Source organism: Pteronotus mesoamericanus, unplaced genomic scaffold, assembly GCF_021234165.1.
Source record: "Pteronotus mesoamericanus isolate MK-2021 breed Mesoamerican mustached bat unplaced genomic scaffold, CSHL_Meso_final contig_42, whole genome shotgun sequence".
Classification (NCBI taxonomy): Eukaryota; Metazoa; Chordata; class Mammalia; order Chiroptera; family Mormoopidae; genus Pteronotus; species Pteronotus mesoamericanus.
The window spans coordinates 15,187,028-15,200,914 of NW_026555157.1; the positions used below are offsets into that span (position 1 = coordinate 15,187,028).

Here is a 13,887-nt window from a genome sequence, read left to right on the forward strand (position 1 = left end):
GAGATCTAGCAATTCCACACTGGGTATTTATCCAAAGAAAACAAAAACACCAAGTCAAAAAAAAACATGTGCATCACCATGTTCACTGCTGCATTATTTACAATAGCCAAGATATGGAAATGACCCTACGTGCTCACTGATAGATGAATGGATAAAAAAGATACTGTGTGTGTGTGTGTCTGTGTGTGTGTGTAATAGAATACTATTTAGCCATAAAAGAGAATGAAATATTGCCATATGGGACAACATGGATGGACTTTGAGAATATTATGCTAACTGAAATAAGTCAGACAAAGAAAGACAAACACCACATTAATAGCATTTATTATTCAGATTCTAAAAAAACAAAACAAAAAAACACCAAGCTCATAAATTGAGATCAGACTGAAGGTTCCAAGAGGTAGGGGATGAGGTGTGCAAAATGGGTAAAGGGTCAAAAGGTACAAACTTCCAGTTATAAAATAAATAAATTACAAGGATTTACTACACAACATAGTGACTATAGTTAATAATATGTACTGAGCATATTTGAAAATCGCTAAGAGAGCCCTGACTGGCATGGCTCAGTTCGTTGGACACTGTTCCACAAAGTGAAGGGTCACAGGTTTAATTTCTGGGCAGTGCATATGCCTGGGTTGCAGGCCTGGTTCCAGTTAGGGTGTGTGTGAGGCAACCAATCAAAGCTTCCCTCACACACTGATGTTTCTCTCCCTCTCTTTCTCAGTACCTTCCCCTCTCTCTAAAATAAATAAATAAAATATTTTATTTTTTTAAAAGAAGTTGCTAAAAGAGGATTTCTTAAAAGTTCTAACCACAATGAAAATAATTTTTTAATAACTTACTACGGGAATGCATGTTTATTGTGGGGATCACTATGCAATAGGGCTACCCTTTGAACACAAGGCTTAACAGAGCCAGTGTCCAGGGTCTCCTCCCTCACAGATACCAAAGTCAGCAGATGCTCAATTCCCTTACATAAAATGACACAGAATAATGCATGCAGGAGGCCCTCTGCATCTGACGATCCCAACCACAGATGGAAAATTCTGTTTTCAATCCACAGTTGGTTGAAGCAAACCTGGGGATATAGAGGGCCAACTGCGTATTTACTGAAAAATCCATGTGTATGTGGACCAATGCAGTTCAAATCTACATGGTTCATGGGTCAACTGTATAAACAAATATCATATTATTATATTGCACACCTGAAATTAGCATAACGTCAATTATACCTCAGTTAAAAAAAGAATTTGATAGGTAACAGTTACAAAGCAGATTTTAACTACAGCCCTACATTTTCTGAAATTATTACTTCCTTTTGAATCACAGGTCTTTATTTCTGCTGAATTGCTAATGTTACATTATTCCATAATAACTTATAAAAATTTCCTAATTAAGACTATCAATGTATTTATTCTGTACCTTATATATTCTTACTAATTACAGTAGCTTCCTAATTATCAGAATTATTACATTATCATATTACCTAATCATTATTAGAATCATTATATCATATATTTGTGGTTTTTGTACACAGGTATCTGGGGAGTCCAATTAAAGATATTTTGATCACATTTTCAGTCTTGGAAAAACTTCCTGTCACCTAGTTCATTTCTGAATGCTATTTTTGTATATATTTTCCTCTTCATTCCTCTCTCTCATAAGTCATCCTCTATATTTCTTATTTATTTTTCTTAGCATCATTATTTATTCTGAAAGGTTTTCAAATGGACAGAGAATGAGAACATGGCCTCAGTTTCTAAAGTTGCAAGTATATTTCCCAATCTATTTTGCATTATTTAGATTTTTAAAAAATGGTATTTTAAAAAAATTCTTAACCCCTAAGCAAAACCATTTTACATGGTTATATACATTAAAAATTTTCCTTACACAGCTTTCCTTACAGTTCCTACTGCTTCTATTTTTATATACCAAAACTCTTCTTGCTATTAAAATATTGTTTCGGTTAAACCCAAGAAATTATCATGAGCCCCTTTATACTACTTGACTTGAAGTCACTAAAACAATAGTTTACTATGTTCCACATTTTTAAACAGTTTAACACCTTTTGAAGCTGCTAAAAAAATGCTAAGTTGAAAAACATTATTAACCTTGGTTTTACTTAAATTCTATACTAGAAAAAGCTATGGAAAAGTTGTTGTAGAAAGATTTCAGAATTTTAGCTTATCAATTATTTTATACTCCAAATTACAATGAAAAGAGGCCATAAGACAATGATAGCTTACCTTGAAATGGGATCTTAACATACTTTGGCGTGAACTAAAGGGAAAATACAAAAGCAAAAAATGAGTTACCGCTTAAAATGTTGTTCCATTCAAAACTTTCAAATGTTTTTCTTTTTCAAACCACAAGTGTATATTAAAAGTCTACACCAAAAATGTTCAAGATTTTTTTTATCAATAAGCCAAGAATATATTTCACTTAGTTTTACTGAAGTTTAAGAACCCTGTGCAAGCGTTATTTAGAATTGGAAGCAGCCCAAGTGTCCATCAGTAGATGAGTGGATGAAAAAGCTTTGGTACACTTACAATATAGAATACTATTCAGCTGTAAAAAAAAAAAAAAAAGAAGAAGAAGAAGAAGAAGAAGAAGAAGAAGGAAATCTTACCCTTTGTGACAGCATGGATGGACCTGGAGAGTATTATGCTAAGAGAAATAAGCTGGTCAGAGAAAAACAAATGCCATACGATTTCACTTACATGTGGAATCTAATGAACAAAATAAACTGACAAACAAAACAGAAACAGAGGCATGGATATAGATAACAGACTAACAGCTGTCAGAGGGGTTGGGGGTAGCAGGACTGGGTGAAAACAGGTGAAAGGATTAAGAAAAAAAAATACCCTCCTAGACAACAGTATGGAGATTACCAGAGGGAAAGAAGGATGAGGGGAAGTAAGAGACTGTCAAAGGGGTATAAATGGTGATGGAAGGGGACACCTGACTTGGGGTGGTAAACACACAATACAATATACAGATGGCATATTATAGTACTGTACCCCTGACACCTATATACTTTTACTAACCAATGTCACCCCAATAAATTCAATTTAAAAAAGAACCTTGTGCAAATAATTTAATTCCTAATATGCTCATTTAAAAAAACAAGACTTTGCTTAAAGCATTTGTCAAAAATCTTTCCTGAATTTTTAAAGAAGAATAAGAAAAAGTCCAAAAGAAACCGCCAAGAGATGTAAGTGACTCATAAATAAACCAACCAACCTCAATAAAACAGGTTTGAGCCTTGGCTTTGTTGACATTCCCAGCATTCATCTTTCTTTGCTTCGTGTTACAAATTCCTGTCTGACTGGAATTCAGCAAAGTTCCTGCTGGTTATGCTCCTTCCGCCAGGACACTAATTTTCACTCAGTACCTCTTGTGTATTTATCTGATCTCCTTAAGTGTTGTTTTTATAATAAACTCTCAAGATTTGTAGAGCACCTAAATCTTACACGTACCATCTAAAATAGGTTTGGATTTGACATTTGTTTTTTTCTATTAATACTAAATGAATTTATGCTCATTTATCTATTCTTTGGTTGGTTTCTCTTTTGAGCAACAAATTTACAAAACTGTTGACCAAATCAGGGGTACATTTAGTCTGTGAGCACAAAACAGAATCAGTGTCTTAGCACATGGGTACCAAATAAATAAAAAACAATGTTCAGAAAAACCACAGGTTTACTGTGACTCCATTATTTTTTGCCATTTTAAGAACTATTTCATATTGTAGTTTCACAAATATAAAATTGATATTTCATAGTGTAAGTTAGGCACTAATGCAAAATTCATGCAATATGGCACTTGAGTTAAAGCTAAGCTTGGGTTTCATACCCTGCCTCTGCTATCTCTACCACTTAAACCAATAGTATTTAGGTAAATTAGGTAACTTACTAAACTTCTCTCAGCTTTAGCTAAGACCCTTAATCAAAGGGAACTATTATCATTAGACAGGAGCATCTGATTAAGTATGTTATCTAGTTTAATATAGTCAAATTCATCTTATTATTCTGTCATTTTCACACAACCTTATATACATATTTGGGGTATATTTTCCATTGCCAAATTCTTTCTGATATGTTTCACTAGGTCTTTGATCTCAAAAAAATTTATCTTAGCAAATGAAAATAAGTAGTTATACAAAATGCATGTGAGTGTTTGTTCTTAAATTTTTACAGTCATTACAACAAAATTATAAACTAGAAGTAGTGCAGCTCTGCATCTTTAGCCTCTACTTTCTATGTTATTCTCTCATTCTTTCACTGTTTATTCTTGCCCTATCAAACCTTTCAGCTTAGCAAGGATCTGATACTCATTTATACTCCTGTATGATGATTAAGCCAATATGTAACCTCTCCGAAAGGTAAAGCCTTACTCTCAGCAAAAATTTAATCCCCAGTTAAAAAAATAAGAAACATGTTGTTTTTTCTTTTGTCACTAAGGTAGACCAGTTCTATGAAAGCATTTCCTATCTATTTAAACTTAAAGATAAAGGATGAATATAAGAGCTATTACAACAGCCAGTAGAGTTCTCTGAACATAATAGGCACATAATAAATATTATCCTGCTATCAATAAAGTTGAGATCTAAACATGAAATGTTCACATCTATTGGAGCATTCTCTACACCACCAATTTTCAACCAGCGTGGCACAAGAATTTTTAAAACATGCAATACCTGACTATTTCATCAGGGACACTGACTGACCTCTTTTCCCTTAGATTGTCAAATTAAAAAAATGACAATAGCCCTGGCTGGTGTGGCTCAGTGGATTGAGTGCCAACCTGCAAACCAAAGAAACCAAAGGGTCACCAGTTCAATTCCTGGTCAGGGTATATGCCTGGGTTGCAGGCCAGGTCCCCAGTAGGGGGCACATGAGAGGCAACCACACACTGCTGTTTCTCTCCCACTCTTTCTCCCTCCCTTCTCCTCTAAAAATAAATAAATAAATAATCTTTTTTTAAGGAAAATGACAACAGCCAGCACAACAATAGCTGCCTGGTATGAATGCCCTCTTTTGAACCATAAATATATAGGTCATATAATAAGAGTTGCATTGTACTGGTCATGTTGCATAATAAGGTTGCATCTGATTGGTTAATTCTTGGTACCAGAAATCCTTAGTATAAGCACCTCATTTTTAAAAAGTCACTTTGGAGCAAAAAAGGGTAGGTAACTTTTTTTTTTTTTTTGGTATATCAATCAAAATTATTACCTCTATTTTTTGTTGTCAGATGGGCAAAAAAATATATTTTTTGGTGTGCCACAGAATTTTAGTAATTAAGTTTATATGTTCCATAAGTTAAAAAGATTGAAAACTGCTGCTCTACACTAAAAAAAAAAAGTAATAGTAATTTAAACAATCAACTATAAAAAAAAATGGCTTTAATTTATGTAACAGTTTACCACTATAGGCATTTTTCTAGCTCAGCTAAATTGTAACTATCATGAGAGCAAGAACTATATCTCCAGTGTCTACAACAGTACATAGTAGACACTCATTAAGCATTTGGAAATGACTGAGTTCAATTCTCTAATACATTTACTACCCAACCAAAAATGTTCTTTAATTTCCAAGTTACAGAACATCATGAACTTTGTCTAAAAAAGAACATATATTAAAAGTCTTTTGAAAAACAAGATTTTTTATTTGAATTGAATTATATTTTTGTAATTTTTTAAATTATTTATGCTCTCTCCATCATAATATACCTGTTTTAATTTTTGCAGAATTCCTCTCGGTCTTTGCTTACATGCATATATTTTACCTGCATATATTTACTTTGATTTACTAAATCGTTTTCTTATAATTAGACACTCAAGTTTTTTACTTTAATTATAAGAAGTGTTCCAATAAACAAATTTTTTTAATCCTCACCCAAGAATATGTTTATTGATTTTTTAGTAGGAGAGGAAGGGAGACAGAGCGGGGTAAAAAAAAACCATATGAGAGAGAAAAATCGGTCCAGTTGTCTCCCATATGCATCCTGACTGAGGACTGAACCCTCAACCTAGGCATGTGCCCTGATCTGGGATCGAACCTGCAAACTTTTGGTGTACAGGATGACACTGCAACCAACTACGCCACCCAGCCAGAGCAACAGACAGATATTTTTAAAGACCTACTTTATGTTACTTATTGAATATCTGCAGTCCCCCTACTATTTGGAATAGCAAAATACTGAGAGAACTGAAATGTGCAACAGCCAGGAATTAAGAATAAACCAAGTATCCTAACACAGGTACATAAATGAAATTAGTTTAATATGATTACAGTGAGTTAAGAAACAGTGTGTATATCATACTTTTATTTTAACCATATATATCTCTCTAATATGAAGAATATAGAATGATATACACTTTAGAATTAGTGGCAGTTGTCTCCAGATAAGTAAGATTACAGGTGTTCTTAAATTTCTTTATTCATTTGTAGTTTTTTGTTTGGTTTAGGTTTTTTGCCCGTAACAAGCTCATCTGACTATGTAATAACACAATTGTTGAATTTTGATGGATTTTCCTCCCCAACTAATCAATTATTATCATATATTGAAGTTACTCAATCCTGCCATTACAAAGTACTCAACAAAAAATTGGTTAAGCCTAAATTTAAAATAAAAAAGTAAAATGCTGAGGTGGGGGGATGAAAAATGAACAAAATTCCTTAAAGCAAAGGAATTATAAAATCACCGCAAGCATGCTAAAACCATTAAAACCTGAAAACCAGTGATCAGGGAATATTAATTTTAAACTAAATTGCTCTTGTGCTTTCAATCATACAAACTGAGAGCCTACTGCAGCAAAGGGCTCAACTGTAGCCATTATTTGTTTGATTCATCTTTTATATCATAAATGCAGCCAGGAGAGGACAATCTGCTTAATGCATGTACCACTTTTCTAATTGTCTGCTTATGTGTGATGCCAATTAAATGATTTTCAATTTAAAGAAAAAAGCAATTTTAACTATATCACAGTCCTCGTTATTTATAGTTCCCAGGATTCGTTGGATTTGTACGTAACTCTACTCTATTGAGATTAAGTCTTCCCCCATAGTGTCACCAAGTAAACATCTACTTTATGTCTTAAATCAAGCACTGTCTTCTCTGTAAGCCTTCCCTGACACCTCCAGACAGATGATACAGGTACTCATTCTCATATGTACCCTTTTTGTACATTTTTCCATTGTATATTTTACCATAATGTAGTATCTATTTATGTGTCTGTCTCTTCCATTATACTACAAGTTCCCTGAAAGCAGAGGCCGTGTCTTACCATTTTTATATTCCCTGCCCTACTCCTAACACAGTGAAACATTAATAAAACTTCTAGGAAAATACCTGAGTTATAATCTAGCATAGTCAATTCAATTTAACTAAAATTTATAGTGCCTACTTAGGTTTCAGCCATTTAGGAAGGATAAAAGAAAATAAAAGCATGACCCTTTACCACAACATGCTTAAGGCTAATGGAGAGGTTCAGGCAAGAATATAAACAAGTAAAAATACGTAGAATAAATATTACAACACATGTTCAAACAAAATGCTGTAAGTACACAGTAAAGGGAGAAGTTAATTCTGAGTAGAAAGAAGAATCAAAAAAGGATTCCTGGAAGAGGCTTATGCCCTAAAAGATGACTAGGATTTCTCAGGCAGAAATGCTGAGAAAATATAGAAAACAGAGTAAAATCTAGTCCGCTTTTCATATACATTGTATGAGGAAGAACACTGAAGGAAAAAAAATATAGAAAAACAGAGTAGGAACTGTTCTTGGAGATCCTTTAATAACAAGTTTAGTCGTTTGGAGAACACAGTTTATAACAATTTAAAACAGCTAAATGAGATTTTTTATTTGTGTTCACAACTACACCGTGAATACAAATATACTTCACTACTAAATTAGCTTTAGAGCCCAAAGAGTATCAATACATAGTTTTTATACATGATTTCCATTAGAGTAGTCGGATCAGAAATACAATGTCAGGATATACCCATGGTTTTAGAAATGCCCCTCTAATTAGAGATATGTTTTAAAGTATGTATAGTGGCATCTTTAAAGTATCCCATGTAAAATTATTTTCAATTCTATTCTCATTTGCACTAAAAAAAGACGACGATCTGAAATGCCTTGTCCAAGATCCAAAACTAAAAGAATAAAATAAATATACTTACTGTAACACAACCTTTAGAAGCTCCTTTTATTTTACCAATATAAACAGAAGTAAATATAAAATCCAGTTGTAGATCCATCTCATTACTAGGTATAATACAGGAAATGTTTTCCATGACAGGGCATAATTCAGATGAAGCCTAACATGGAATAAATTATAAGACGCTTATAATCCTCAATATTATATATATATGTTGAAAATCATTTTCCGAAGTAAAATACTTCTTTAAATTACTATTAATGAAGCTGAAGGAATTTATAGTGTTCTCACTATGAAGAAATAATTATCTTGATTATTTTTTCTTAAATAGTTCATGATTTACGTTGAGAAAATTATTCTAAATAGTCGAGTCCTATATTAATCCATAGGTCTAAGCCTTGGAAATTATCTTCCTCTGTATCAAAGCCATGATTTCAAACTCAATATTCCCTTTATTCATTTTTAACTCAACAGAAGTAAATTAAGATATATATAGTGTTTTAATTTAAAATGAGTTTTTAAATATATTCTTTCTTTTAATCACCACAACCACTCCATGAAGTAACTTTTTTCCATTTCTTAAATTAATACATGTGCGGACTGGTTAGGTGACTTGCTCAAAGTAATGCAGTTAGTAAAAAGCAACGCTAAAATAAATTGACGTCTCCATCTCCAAGTCAAGGGTTATTTCAGCCATATAAAATTGCTTCCATAAACCAAGATGATGCTCTCAGCTACGAGAGTTTAGTGAGCAATGAAGGGATGTAAGAGCCTAAAAGCCATGTTCCACGAAGTCTATTTATGTTACTATATGCTCTGTGTCTGAAGGATAGCCAACCAGTTGCCTAAAACCTCAAAAATCATACCACTTTCACACAAACAACTACACAACTCTGTTTTTAAATTACAATAGATGACCAGGCAGAATCAGCAGTAGCTGTTGCCCAATCTCTCCTGAATTTTACACTGCTTTGAAATTACTTTTTCAGCTCCACATTTGCCTAGCCTTTGCACATTATCCCTCTTTTAACCTAACATCACAAGTAATCAAATAAATTACCATTAGAGAAATTATGCATGTATACTAACTCTCTACATGCCTCCAGCAACTGAAACATATACAGTACTCTTTATTTTTAACCCAGTTCATAAAGCCATTTACCTGTTAATGGAATTTCCTTGTCATTCTCATCTTCTTTGCTTACTAACCTGTTCTTATCCCCTAGGTAAAAAGGGGAATCAAATCAACTACAAGTGGCTCTAATCAGTCAGAGAACTTGTGTGCGAGATAAAATTACAAGATAGGACAGAAATTCCTTATTGGGCCTCACATTTTGTAAAGATTAAATGCCTACTGAAAGTGACCAATCAATGTTTCTCATAATTTCATTTAAAACTGGAAACAAGGGAGAATGTGGAAATGTTAGGGTATTCTGCTTTATAGACTTTTTAAAAAATATTTTATTTATTTATTTTTAGACAGAGGGGAAGGGAGGGAGAAAGAGAGGGAGGGAAACACCGATGTGCAAGAGAACACCAATTGGTTGTATCTTGTACGCCCCCAACTGGGGACGAGGCCTAATCACGAATTGAACTAGTGACCTTTTGCTTTGCGGGACCACACCCAACCCACTGAGTCATGCTTCGTTGTGATCATATACTGTCAGTACCACAAGAGATGTTTTCTTTTCTTTCAATTTTTTTAATTGATTTTGGAGAAAGAGAAAGAGAAATCAATTTGTTGTTCCACTTACATATACATTCATTGTTTGTTTCTTGTACATGCCCTGATAAGAGATCAAACCTTCAGCATTGGCGTATCAGGATGATACTCTAAACAACTGAGCTATACTGCCAGGGCCTGTTATTATCTTATAATACGATCATTTCATACTGCATTGTAAACTGACATGCTGCCAAAGGAACTGTAAGTCATCTAGAACTGCAATTTCCAACCTGTGTCCTGTAAGAATTTTTAAAACATACAATATCTGCCTGACTATTTAGGGACACTGACTTCTTTTCCCTTAGACTGTCAAACTAAGAAATGACAATAGCTAACACAATAATAGTTGTCCAGTGTGAATAAGTCAAAATTATATCTATGTTTTCTGTCATATCAGCAATAAGTATATTTTTTGGTGTGCCACAGAATTTTATTAATTAGTTCATATGTGCAATGAGATGAAAAAGGTTGAAAATTGTTCATTTAGAAGTCTGAACTATCAACAATGAGATCGCTTTCATTCCAAGTACAAATAAGCCATCAAGTACGCTATTAGCCCATTAGGCAAGAATGGTTACATTTTAACAAAACTTAGAACACAGTTGCTGAGGTGATCTCTGTATGGAGTTCCTGATGCAACAGAATATCTGTGAGATTAATCAGACCCTGACTGTTTTCATAAAACTGACCAAATTCATCATCACACTCCACAGAATAACAGTCTCTGGCATTATTCAAAAACAAACCAACAGAAGTTTACCATAATTCTGTACTGGTGATTACTGATAATCATTTGTTAAAAATAAGATAATCAGAGGTTCATAATATGAATAAATATTGACAATAAATGACTTAAACCTTACTTTAAAGCTAAATTCTTCAAAGTGCTATGTCAAAAACACAGTGGCTGACATTAAAAATCAGAAACTACCATTTATTATTTTTCTCTAAGAAAAAAGAAAAAAAGTACTTAACTGATAGATTGGTGGCACTGTTCTAAATCCTTCATATGTTATTTCATTTAATACTCGTAATAATTCTGTGAGATAAAGTGTCATTATCCCCATTTATAATATGAGGAAACTCAGACTTATGCAAGTTAAATGGCTTTGCCAAAATGGCAGAGCCAGGATTTGAACACAGGTCTGAATATCTCCATCAGCCATGCTCTTTCCTCTATATTGTACTGCTTTAATAGCACGTGAGGAAAAGGAATAATTCCAAGTAGTTACATTACTGCAAGATCAGATAAATATTGGAAATTGCAAATCTAGAAAAGTTTTGATAAAGCACTTAATGTCTAATGAGAACCATTAAAAAAGAAGAATATTCAAGTAGTAGAATATTTAGACTGAAAAAATATAAATGACCAGAAAAAAAAAATGGTATAATCCTTCCGCTTGGAAATAAAGACAATTGCCCATTTCTCTGAAACTAAAATGAAAGTTGTTTTAAAATTCAAACTAAATTTTTTTTAATTTTTATTACAACATTCTCCTTGATGAATCAAAAAATAATCATTAGCCAATAGTGAATATTTCACTACTTATCTATGAGAAGGCAGAAATAAATTACCTGTACTGATTCACATGTAATCGATGGTAGTTCCGACAATGCTGATTCAGAAATATTCTCATTTTCATTAGTGATGCCATGGTCTTGCTTAGACTGTAATTTAAGAATTTCTGAACTTTTATGTTCAATGGGTCCTTCTTCATCACTGGAAACAACAACTAAGAACAGAAAAATATATTTTTTCAATGTGTCTCAATCATCACATATCAAAAAGAGAAATTTCTAATTCATGCAATATACTTTTAATAATCCAATTAAACTTAATCATCTATTTTTCTTCAATTTAGAAACCGGCCTATTATTCACTATCTGATTTATAATAGTTATGTACAATGTTTCCAAATCAGTGCCATTATTTAGGAGTTACCTGTAGGTCAAAGGATGAAGTCACTTATAGGGTAAGTCTTTATAGGATAAACCTATAAAGAGGTATAAAGCCATGAGAAGAACTTAAGAACAAGTTCTAGTCCTAATAATGTATTGTGCTATCACTCCAAATTACACTTTAAATCCTGTTACATTAGTTGCTTCCAGGAGGGATAAGTGTGGAAGACTATTCATTGTGTATTCTTCAGGACCTTTTATGTACCATGTGATGACATCAAATACTTAAAAATTAAACCAAAACAAATTACAACAATTAAATATGACTTAAACTCTGTGTACTTCAGCTTCATCAACCAAATGACAATAATAATGGTCCTTACAGAACCTTTTAAAATCTGATGAGCTAAATTATGGAACATTAACCTTAAAAAAAATTACTTTTGCTTCCAAGTAATCCATTGTTTTTACCTAAATCAATATTGTTAACTTCATGAAGTCCCAAAATCCCAATTCTTTTTTCCCAAAAGTTAGTATATTCCACAGTAATGTCATAAATGTGTTATTACCTAGCCAAATTTTGTGCAAGATGAGAAATAAGTAGAGCAGAAAGAATTAGGAACCTCCTGTTACTTACTTGGTTCAGCTAAGATCAATGTTTGGTTCCCTTCACTGTGTTCACTTAAAACAGGCTTGTCTACTGTGTTCAACTTATTCTCCTCATTCTCAACCAGGGTAGATGTCCCCAATGTATCAGTAGAAATAGAGCTCTCAAAAGTTTCAGTGATTGAACAGTCAGAGGTGCTTTTGGGGGCAGCACTTGAAACCAACTCCTGACTATTAAGTGAGGACAGCTTAGTAAAATCACTTTCTATAGTTTGAGGTGTAACTTCTCCATGCAGTTTTGGGTCTTGATAATGGTTTTCACTTGGCTTTTCAAATTCAGAAGATACTGCTGAGTCATTTTCTTGCTCTTTCTGAACATAAATAAATGCATACAAAAAAAATTAGCATTATTCAAATTTGGCTAACATAAAAAATTTTACCAAAGTTTAAATTCCAAAACAATATAAAAGTAAAAATATTATGTCATTTCTATAACTACAGGAATAGGAAACTATACAATTATATCTTTATACTTGTGTCATTTCTATAACTACAAGAATAAGGAATATTATGTCATTTCCATAACTACAAGAATAGGAAACTACACAAAGTATATCTTTATACTTGGGAACTTCTTGCCAGTGTTTCCCAACTATAAAGATATAGTTTGGTCTGTCCATTCTGATGCCCAAACATTTTTCAAAAGGATGAAATGATGAGACTCCCATATTTACAAGTGTGTCAGATGATCTCCCATGATCTAAGTCAAATTTAGGATGAGAGAATTATTTTTAGTTTTGTTTCACAAAAGTAATGAAGCCATATGACATCATGTAGCTAGTAACAAGAACAAAAAATTAAAAACTTAAGAGGATAATACTACAAAAAATTAAGAACATCAATCACTGCTTTCACATCTCTGTTACTGTATAAATCTAAACATGTTTATATAGCTCAAGGGCACTGAAAGTCCTAAAATGCCCTGTGAACCAGGAAAATCAGAAGACTGTCTTCATTCTCATACACACACACACACACACACACACACACGTATATACGTATACAAACACAAAAGTGTGTGTATACACTTTTTTAAGTGTAACTATATATATACATATAGTAGTTACCCAATACTAAATCTTTGAAAATACAAGGGGGACCCAAAAAACCCCAAAATTACCCTTTGTAATACAAGCTTCCCCCACTAGCTGAGTAGTCTAGGAACCCATCTGTATCAGTCCACCAGCTGGTGCTATTAGGAGAGGCTGAATTCAGCTTCAGTGAATTATTTTTGAAGACTCAATGCATTTGCCCATTTCATGACGGGTGATTTACGAATGCACCTGCCCACACTGCAATGAGTGTTCAGCAGTTTTTTACCAAAAACAGCACGACCCCTGTGCCCCACCCTCCCTATTCACCAGACCTCAACCCAGTGACAGTTTTTTGTTCCCCAGATGAAAGAAGCCCTCAAAGAGAAACGTTTGAGAA

The 13,887-nt window shown here is 33.2% G+C and overlaps 1 protein-coding gene across 3 annotated transcripts in view; it reads right to left on the bottom strand.

Annotated features, from left to right (window-relative positions):
* Positions 1–13,887, bottom strand: part of SENP7 (SUMO specific peptidase 7) — a 133,479-nt gene that overhangs the window by 32,806 nt on the left and 86,786 nt on the right. For all 3 annotated transcript variants that reach the window (XM_054577393.1, XM_054577392.1, XM_054577391.1), the window contains 4 exons: positions 12,428–12,767; positions 11,467–11,624; positions 8,188–8,325; positions 2,247–2,280 (listed from right to left, as the gene is read on the bottom strand). In XM_054577393.1, coding sequence (XP_054433368.1) covers positions 2,247–2,280; positions 8,188–8,325; positions 11,467–11,624; positions 12,428–12,767 — 670 coding nt within the window. The remainder of the gene's footprint in view (positions 1–2,246; positions 2,281–8,187; positions 8,326–11,466; positions 11,625–12,427; positions 12,768–13,887) is intronic.